The following is a 10,405-nucleotide window of genomic DNA, read 5'->3' as shown; positions in this document are numbered from 1 at the left end:
AAGTGTTGAAGAGCAAAGATGTCAGCTTGAGGACTAAGGTGCGCCTGACCCAAGCCATGGTAGTTTCTGTAACCTCATATGCATGTGAAAGTTTTACAGTGAATCAAGAAGACCATAGAAGAATTAATGCTTTTCAGTTATGGTGTTGGAGGAAAACATTGAAAGTGCCATGGGCTGCCAAAAGAACAAACAGATCTGTGTTGAAAGAAATATCGCCAGAGTGCTCCTTGGAGGACAGGATGACCAGACTTCATCTCATACTTTGGACATTTTGTCAGGAGGGACCAGTCTCTGGAGAAGGATATCACGTTTGTTAAGGTGGAGGGTCAAAGAAAAAAGAAGAAGACTCCGACTTGCTGGATTGACATAGTGACATCAGCAATGGGCTGAAACGTAGAAACGATTGTGAACTTGGTGCAGGGCTGGGCAGTGTTTCGTTCTGTTGTGCACAGGCTCACTATGAGTCAGTAGCAACTTGATGGCACCTAAAAACAAAACAACAACCACATTGTGTGTGGGGTACCATGAGCTGGGGCACACTAACTATTGTCATTCAAACTATAGGAGACTTCACATCTCCTCTCTGCAACTGTACCTACATCCAGTTAGTTGGTCTCTCAGTCTTCTCCATGTGCCTCTGGTAAATCATTCATATTTATCACCCCCATCTTTGTTTCTACCCTTCTGTCACTGTCCTTGTTATCTCTTAACCTCATTCAGGTATTGTAGTGACCAATTAACCATGCTGTCTCAAAACTCTTTCATATTTCACAAAATCAATAGTAACCAACACTAATGCAGCACTTGCTAACATTTGTGTAATGCCTACTGTTTTAAGTGGATAGCATCCATAAATCTAATTCTCAAAACAGTCCTACAAGTTAAGTACTATTCTTATGTCCTCTTTGTAGATGAGGAAAGTTGTAGACACATAATAAATAGTTACCATAAATAGTCTCTAGTGAGTGGACTTCAGAATCCATACTGCCTACTGCTCTGCTGTGCTACAGAAAGACCTGTTGTGCTCTCTATACCTGGGTTCCCCACTTCAGTATTTCAAAGGTGTCCGAAGAGCTATCACAAGTACATTATCAGGATCATGGCTGAGATGGAAAGGGGGCCTATGAACACTTATATGTGGACAAAGCTGATGGTCAGTTCATCAGATGTTCTATTCGAGAGATTTGCAAGATGCAGAGAATTGACTTAGTGAAAAGAGAAAAATTTATTGTGAAAAACAAGATGGCATGGATTTATTGGCTGCGGAATCCAAGAGTAATGGTGATAGACACTGTTATTCATAAAGCGTTCTATATTTCCTGATTGTGACTCATTGGTCTATCTTAAGTCACATGCCCTTCTCTGTATTTATCACTTTGGCTAGAAAGATAGTTTGCTCATTCTCAGGCCTGGGATGTGTGTCTGTCTCTGTGGATGGAGGCTCAGTCATCCCTATTTGAAGCACATGGATAATATTGGGAAGACAGATTCCCAGAGTTCAAATTCAGGTTCCTATATGTGTGATGTTGGTAAGTTATTTAACCTGCCTGTGCCATTGTTGCCTTACTTTATGGAGATACAATGAGGATTAAATGAGATAATGCATGTACAATTCCTAACCACATGAAGCTGTCAATATTCTGATTTCTACCTTCCAGAATCAGCCATAACTTTAGAGGAATTCCCTCAATTTAAAACAGTGTATCTATTTTTGCCCATCTTTACTCTGACTTGATCAGCCTCATCAAACTGGGGAAGAATTTAATGTTTGCAGGCTATATGTTGTCATTGTTAAATGCTATCAAGTTAGTTCTGACCCATAGCCACCTTGAAGAGGGTTCCTGAGGAGTGGGTTTGAACCACTGGCATTGAGATTAGCAGTTCAGAGCTTATCCTATAGAACTACACCAGGACTTCTTAGGCTATCTGGAATAGTGTGAACAGAGAAGCTAGACGTTCAACTTTCAGAGGAGAAGATATTTTTATAATCCCTTAATACCCAATTCATTCAGAGCATGAAACAACGTGGACTTTTCCTAAAGGAGTCTAGTTTGACTTAAAGTTCAAGAGCCAGGATGTAGGAATCTGTAGTTGATATCAAAGAGGTTTGTCTCTAAATCCATGACTAGGTTAAATTCCAAGTTCTTTGGAGAAGAGAAAATAAAAAGTTCAATCAAAATTTTTATATCTAGTGTTTTACAAAGCCCATTTGTACATACTGAAGATTGTAATTGGTCCATTCTCTCTGGAGAGCTAAGGTCATGATCTCCTCTTTTTGGACCCAATTATTAATCCTTGGCACACATTGTTCTGTTGAGTTGGCCAGTTGTATAATACATGGCAATAGTTAGACTCCCATTCATTAAAGGTAATTGATTTCATTGACTTTGTCTTCTAGAAGTTGAACTTTCTTTGAACTTGGCCTCCAAACAAATTCCATTTTATGCTTGAGCCATTTTCTGTCTTTGGTATCATGAAATGTATTCTCCCGGGTCGATAGTCTCTCTCCTATACACGAGGTGGGTCTGGAAGGCTACAGCTAGAGATTGTCCATCCAAGAAGCAATCATCTATTACCCGTCTCTCATCACTTTCATGATTTTTTTCTCTCTTTGACTTCATCTTCAGATTTTCCCTTTTAGTTTTCCAAGAAATCCCATGAGTGAGTCCTTTTAGGCTCTCATTGATCTTATCCTTTTCTAAGCTGTGTTATTTGTATGGCTGTAGGGGAAATTGTACATTTTACCTTTGGGCCATAGGTTTTCTGAGTGATCTTTATTCCTCCAGAATCATGAAATGTCATTTTAACTTGTCCCTAAATTGTTCTTTCCTTACCCTTTTGACTTTGACACACTTTCTTATACCATTTGATCGCGATTCCTGCTTAGATTTTGTGGACAAATAAGAAAGAAGAAATGGTAAAAGAAAACACAGGAAAATGTATACTGAAAATAATGAATCTTTGCTGTTGATTGTTCAGAGAACAACAAGACACTCCCTAAAGTTATAGATGTAGAAAATTTCAGGGCAGTCTCCTTAAGAACAGAAGAATGTGCATGGATAATGTATATATGTATGTTAAGAGAACTTGCTTAGAGGCTTATAATGCATTGTTCTTAAAGTGACGCTAACACATTTTGAAGGAAATTTCATCCTACTTTTGTATTTTGAAGGAAACAACTAAAAAGAGCATGATTAAGAAGAAAAGACTAGCTCAGGGACATGATGCATGTGTTGTCATTTTGTCCATGGTGGGGATCACTAATAAATCCCAGCACTCTTTTCTTTGGATTTGAATGCAACCTCAGAATCCTTCCATGCACATTTATCCTAGAAGACATTCAACCACAGTTGACTCTTGTTTTGAAAATTATTTTCAATCACATGACTAGTGTCTCTAGTTGACCCTTCTCTTTATTTGGCAAAAAATATTTTAGTACATTTAAGTTGTATAAGAATGTTTGCTGTTGTTAAGTTCTGTCTAGTCAGTTCTGACTCATAGCGACCCTGTGTAGGGTTTCAGAGACTTACAAATCTTGGTGGGAACAGAAAGCCTCATCTTTTCTCCTGAGGAACAGGTGGTGGACTTGATCCGCAGCTGCCCAGAGCTTATTTGTTGAGTACCTACAGTATGGATGTATCAAACAGTATGTATCAGACACTATTTTGGTCATGTGGATAAAAGAGGCAAGTCCCATTATGATGCAGTGAATTATTTTCTATGACTCTTCTACCCACAGTCTAGGAGTCCTGGTGTAATGCTGGATTAATGCACTGGCCTGGTTGGCAGTTCAAGCTCATCAACTGCTCCTCAGAAACCCTATGCAGGGTTGCTATGAGTCAGAACCCACGTAACAGCACTTTACATCAGCAACAATCCATAGTCTTTGTAACTCCCTACCAGATATCTTATTTCTTTGTAGCTCTGGGTAAACGAAGGTGGGGGGAAATGCTGAAAGAATTTTATGATTCCATTGTGAGTGATTGTTTACAGGGCTAATTTTGATTGTAAAAACTTGGAAATCTAATGGGGGGCAGTGATTAGACCACCTGCCATCCTGCTAGGTTTACCTTGAGACATCACAGAGGCAACAGAGGGGAACTTACTACCAGTAAGAAAAAAGAACCTGAATGACCTTTGGACCCTGAGATTCCTGAAAGCTGAAGAGCACACAGAAAGCTGTGGCACCAGAGAAGCAGCGAGGAGTGGTGAAGGAATGGCAGCTACAGAACCAATAGTCAGAGTGCCATCCAGAATAGTGGACTTCACAGCTCATGGAACATGTAAAGTTGCATGCCTTTGGGCAAGAAGCTTGCTTATGGAGTCAGGTGCCTCAGGCACTTAACCTGGAAGCTAGGTTTGCTGACTTGTGGAGCTAGAGTCAAGCACCTTCTGGCTGAGGCTTATAACAAAGTGGAGTGCCCTTTGGGCTTTTACCAGCAGCCCTAAAATAGCATTGTAACATTACCTGAGTAGGGTAGAGGCTACAGGGCCATGTGGCTGAGAGACCAAGGACCAAAAAGAGGTATGTTGTTGAGTCAGTACCAACTCATAACAATCCTTTGGAAAACAGAATGAAACACTGTCCGATTCTGGGCAACCTCACAATTATTGCTGCATTTGAGCCCATTGATGCTGTCACTGTGCTAATCCATCTCATTGGGAGGTCTTCCTCTTTATCTCTGACCCTCCACTTTACCAAACATGATATCCTTCTCCAGTGATTGGCCCTTCCTGACAATATGTCTGAAATATGAAAGACGAAATCTGACCATCCTGGCTTCCAAGGAGCACTCTGGCTGTGTTTCCTCCAACACAAATCTGTTTGTTCTTTTGGCAGTCCATGATCCTTTCAGTATTCTCCTCCAACACTATAACTCAAATGCATCAATTCTTCTATGGTCTTCCTTATTCACTGTCCAACTTTCACATGCATATGAGGTTATTGAAAATGCCGTGTCTTAAAACACTTTTAAGAGGTCTTGTGCAGCAGATTTGCCCAATGCAATATGTCAGTTGATTTCCTGACTGCTAAAGAGAGGTGTGCCTGTGGCATAGCTAAGAAAAGCTTTCCTAACCAGAAGTAATGTTCCCTGAACATTTTCTGAGTCTGAATTGTAACCTTTTAACATCCCTGATAAACCCATAGCTGAGTATGGTCTATGAGTTCTGTGTGGTCACTGTAATGAATGATAAAATCCAGCTGAGAAGTAGAGTGCTATGGGAGGAACAGTTGGTGTCAGAATTCATAAGGAAGGTTGAAGGGTAGCAGCATGTCTTACCTCAGCTTCATAGAAATTGGCCTTGGTGATTCTTCTCCTTGTGAAGTCAGACGAGGTCAGATGCCATCTCCACACCCCTTTCTGCCCTAACTCTGTGAAACTGACATTGTAGTAAGAAAACCAGAAAATCAGTAAACAGATAAGATTATTTCTGACAGTAGTGAGAGACTTCAAAGAGTATCACGATAGTGTGAATAGTATCAAGTGATTGAGTGACTACACCTTTTGGACTGGCCTAGGACTGTCTTTATGTGGGAGTTATATTTGAACTAGGACTGAGGAACTGGTTATGTGGAAGATTCAGGGGAGAGAAATCCTTGGTAAAGTACTAAGAAAAGAATGGATTTTGCATTTATGAGGAATAAAGAAAGGCCTTTGTGACTGAAGTAAGGGTCCAACCTTCTGAATGGCAGGAGTGCTTTGCAATGGACAGCCCATGCAGGACCTTAAAGGTCACAGGAAGAAACTGAAATGGAAGCCATTTGCATTAGAAATGCAATGGAAAGTCACTGAAGGGATTAGAGGGGGTCATTTTGTTTATTTAGGGAGATACATTGCCTGATTTACATTTCTTAAAAATTAATTTGGAAAAAGAAAACAAAACACTAATTTGGCTGCCATCAGAAGATTGGATTGGGAGTAGTAGTAGGGAGATCCAAGAGGCCAGTTAGATGGCTATTCAACCCTTTCTAGAGAGAACTAGTGGTGGCTTTCAATGAGAAGAAAAATGGAGATGGAAAGAAATAGATAGAATTGGGGAAGGTTTAGAAAGAGTACTTTTTGATCAATAGGATAAAGATTTTTAGTAATACCAGTACTATTTTACTTAAATTTAAAGTTGATCTAATGAGGAAAGCTGGAAAAGAGTTCATTCGGCAATGTCTTTAACCACATTTACCTGTAAGCCCATCTAATGCTATTACCACCCCTCATTCCTCTTACCCCACCAAAAGCTAAAGCCACTGGCATCAAATCAATTCCAACTCCTGATGATCCTGGAGGGCAAAGTAGAGCTGCTATCTGTCATTTTAGGAGAAGAAGGCCTCATCTTCCCAAGGAACGTCTTGCAAATGCAAACTGCTGATCTTGCAGTTAACAGCCACTATCGATCAATTCCTAGGTCTGAGTAAAAAGACAAAAATGTGCTTGTATTATTCCTTGACTTTGATTTGTTAATGAACTCTTGTTAATCTTATGTCCTCCCCCATGTCTGTTTCCTTTCCAGGCATACTTACCCATGACCTTCTGGATCACCTTGTTGGATGCCTTTTATCAAAGTCTGATCTGCTTCTTTGTGCCTTACTATGTGAGTCCATTTTCACTCATATTTTATATTAATCATGCAGTGATGCTCATTTGTACTTCGCCACCAGTATCAACATGTAGAAGGGTAGATTACTCATATAATCAGGTGATTTATTAACTGACTAAATCATAAGATCCTCCAAAAATAGGTCAATTAATGGATTATATCTGGTGATAAGTACCTGGTTGGGTCTTGAGTCCCTCTTTAGCCCTGTACTGTGTGATCATTTTTGTCATGTTGTTGTTGTTGTTAGGTGTAATTGAGTCAGTACCAATTCATAGAGACCCTATACACAACAGAAGGAAACACTGCCCGATCCTGGGCCAACTTTGCAATCATTGCTACACTTGAGCCCATTATTGCTGCCACTGTGCCAATCCATCTTGTTGGGGGTCTTCCTCTTTTTCTCTGATCCTTCACTTTACCAAACATGATATCCTTCTCTAGTGACTGGTCTCTTCTAACAACATGTCCAAAGAATTAAAGGCAAAGTAGGGCCATTTTGGCTCCCAAGGAGCACCCTGGCTGTACTTCTTCCAACACAGATCTATTGGTTCTTTTTGCAATCTGTGGTACTTTCAATATTCTCCTCCAATGCCATAACTCAAATGCATCCATGCTTCTACGGTCGTCCTTATTCACTATCCAACTTTTGCATGCATATGAGGTTATATGGGTAGATACAGGTGTGTACATAGGTGAAACTAAATAGAAGTATCTATGGTGTTGCTGATGCTGTTAAATGCCTTTGAGTTGGCTCCAACTCCTTTATAGGGTTTCCAAGGAGTGGCTGGTGGGTTTGAACCATCAACCTTAGAGTTAGCAGTCCAGTGCTTTTCCTACAGTGTCACACCAATACAACTATGTGGATACAGGCACATACACCAATCAGACACAAATATGGATATCCCACAGATATAACCAAACATCTTCCTAGATAGATTTTCTGGCTTTCAAAGCCTAAGGTTAGAGTCTCATGGGACAACTTAATCAATTGTCAAACATAGTTTACCAAAACCATGATTTTCACCTTAATGAAGTGTGTAACATCAGGGATCCTAAATGCTTGTTAGTGACCATCTAAGACACAACTATGGGTCTCTACTCGCTGGCAATGAAACAATAAGGAAGTAACCAAAAGCTTAGAGGAGAAATAAATATATATGAGCCACAATCTTGTCTACCCTGAGAACAGATGAATTAGATGGTGCCTCGTTAACACAAGTGACCATTTTGATCACAATAGATGGTCTTGAATAAAATAAAAGAAAAATGTGGACCAGAACTCAAATTTTTATTTTTTAAAAAGCCAAAATGGAACAATAGAGAATCAAGGTTTTACTGAGGATACCATGCTAAGACACTCTTCAAACACAGAATTGAGTCTATTCCCTGAGATCACCTGTTAGTAAAAGAGCACAGTGTCACACAAATTAAGGGTATTATCTATAAGATTGATGCTGTACTTAAAAACCATCAGTATGAGGCCAAAAGGTCAACAATTACTCAAAAGCAAAGATGAGAAGAGAATGGGACAGGGCAGCTAGAGTACTGGAAATGAAACAAACAGAGCACAAAAAGAATGTTGCATATTGAGAGAAATGTAACAAATGTCATTGAACAATTTATGTGGAAATTGTCACTTAGCAACTGTCATGGATTAAATTATGTCTCCCCCAAATATGTATCAGCTTGATGGGAACATGATTCTCAGTGGTTTGGCAGTTATATAATGACGTAATTATGTGGCAGTTATGGGTAATCCACCATGATGTGATCTGATGAGATAAACAAGAGTAGACTGCGATACCAGAATATTGACTATCGAATTATGATGAATAGCACCAGAATATTGTCAGATATAGTGCCAGAAAGGGAGCCCTTCAGGTTGGAAAGCACTCAAAATATGACTGGAGAAGAGCTGCCTCCTCAAAGTAGAGATGACCGTGATGACACAAACGGAAGAAAGCTTTCAGGACCTTCATTTGCTGATGAGGTACGACTCAAAATGAGAAGAAACAGTTGTAAACATCCATTAATAATGGGAAACATGAAATGTACTAAGTATGAATCTAGAAAATTAAAAGTTGTCAAAGATTAAATGGAATGCATAAAGTTCAATACTCTAGACATTGGCAGTGATGGTTGTGTGCCGTCGAGTTGATTCTGACTCACAGCGACCTTGTATGTATGTACCAAGGCTGTACATAGACCAATCTGTATTATAAGCAAATAATTTGAGAAGTTGAATTATATAAAGAAGAACATTGGCACCAGGATTGGAGTAAGACTCATTAACAACGTACGATATGCAGATGATACAACCTTGCTTCTGAAAGCCAAGAGGACTTAGAATCCTTACTGATGAAGATCAAAGACCACAGATTTCAATATAGGTTGCACCTCAATTTAAAGAAACAAAAATCCTCACCACTGGCTGAATAAATAACATCAAGCTAAATGAAGAAAAAGTTGTCAAAGATTTCATTTTGCTCAGATCAACCATCAACACTCATGGATGCAGCAGTCAAGAAATCCAATGACGTTATTGCACTTGGTAAATCTACTGTACAAGATGGAATACACAGATCAAATAGACTACATGCTTTTGAGCTATGGTGTTGGAGGAGAATATTAAAGGTACCATGGGCTGCCAGAAGAATAAACAAATCTGTGTTGGAAGAAATACAGTCAGAACGTTCCTTAGCAGCCAGGATTACAACACTTCATCTCTCATATTTCCGACATATTATAAGGAGAGCCCCATCCTTGGAGAAGGACATCATACGTGGTAAAGTGGAGGGTCAGGTAAATAGAGGAAGACCCCCAAGATGTGTTGTCACAGTGGCAGAAGCAATGAGCTCAAGCATAGCAGTGATTGTGAGGTTGGTGCAGGACTGAACTATATTTTGTTATGTTGTACATAAGATCGCTGTTTGTTGGAACCGACTCTATAGCACCTAATAACAACAGCAATACTCTTAATCCCATCACTGATCTGGTGCAAGGAATACCCTAGGGTGAGGTCTGTAACACCTTTTATTTTACATGGTGGTGGTAGTGGTTATGTGTTGTGGAGTCAGTTCCAACTCACAGCGATCCTGCATAGGGTTTCCAAGGCTGTAAATTTTTATGGAAGCACAAAGCCTCATCTTTCTCCCATGGAACTTCTGGTACTTTCAAACTGCTGACCTTGACATTAGCAGCCTAACTTGTTATCACTACACTACCAGATCATCAGCCAAAACAAGGCCAGGGGCAGATACTAGAACACAGCACTAACTGCTCATATGCAAGCTCAGGGTGAATCTGAAGGAAATTAAAACAAGTCCATGAGCTGAAATATCTATCAAGTAAGAAGAGCTGGGAGTTGAGTGTATCTTTTGAATTTGGGGTCCCTGCATTATGAAGCTTCTAGATCCAGGGAAAGACTGATGTCAGTATACATGGTGAGTTCCAAGGAACACTGGCCCTATAGATGCTGAAAGGAGATAAGGACCTTTTTTTCAAAAGCAACACTCAACATTCAGACTTCTAAGCTCCTAAACTGTGAGAAAATAAATTCTTGTTTGATAATGCCATCACTTCCATTATTTCTGTTATCACAGAGCCAGATAGTCTTAGCTAACTTGCAGTGTAAACTTTCATCAAAAACTCAATAAAATATTATTTAACAAAATAAATGAGGTCCTTAAAGACCTAAATGTAAAACCTAAAATTATAAAGATCATCAGTGAAAAACTAGGGACAAACTTTGTTGTTGTTGTAGTCAGGTGCCATCGAGTTAGAACCCACTCATAGCGACCCCATGCACAGC

General features: G+C 39.6%; 1 protein-coding gene across 1 annotated transcript in view; it reads left to right on the top strand.

Moving 5' to 3' along the window:
- The window catches only part of ATP10D (ATPase, class V, type 10D), a 151,376-nt gene that overhangs the window by 126,305 nt on the left and 14,666 nt on the right, over positions 1-10,405 (top strand). Inside the window, exon 20 of the mRNA XM_006872690.1 lies at positions 6,508-6,588. Within this exon, the coding sequence (XP_006872752.1) occupies positions 6,508-6,588 (81 nt within the window). The remainder of the gene's footprint in view (positions 1-6,507; positions 6,589-10,405) is intronic.

This window comes from Chrysochloris asiatica, unplaced genomic scaffold (genome assembly GCF_000296735.1).
Source record: "Chrysochloris asiatica unplaced genomic scaffold, ChrAsi1.0 scaffold00209, whole genome shotgun sequence".
In the NCBI taxonomy this organism is placed as follows: Eukaryota; Metazoa; Chordata; class Mammalia; order Afrosoricida; family Chrysochloridae; genus Chrysochloris; species Chrysochloris asiatica.
This window is presented reverse-complemented; position numbering and strand designations above follow the sequence as displayed.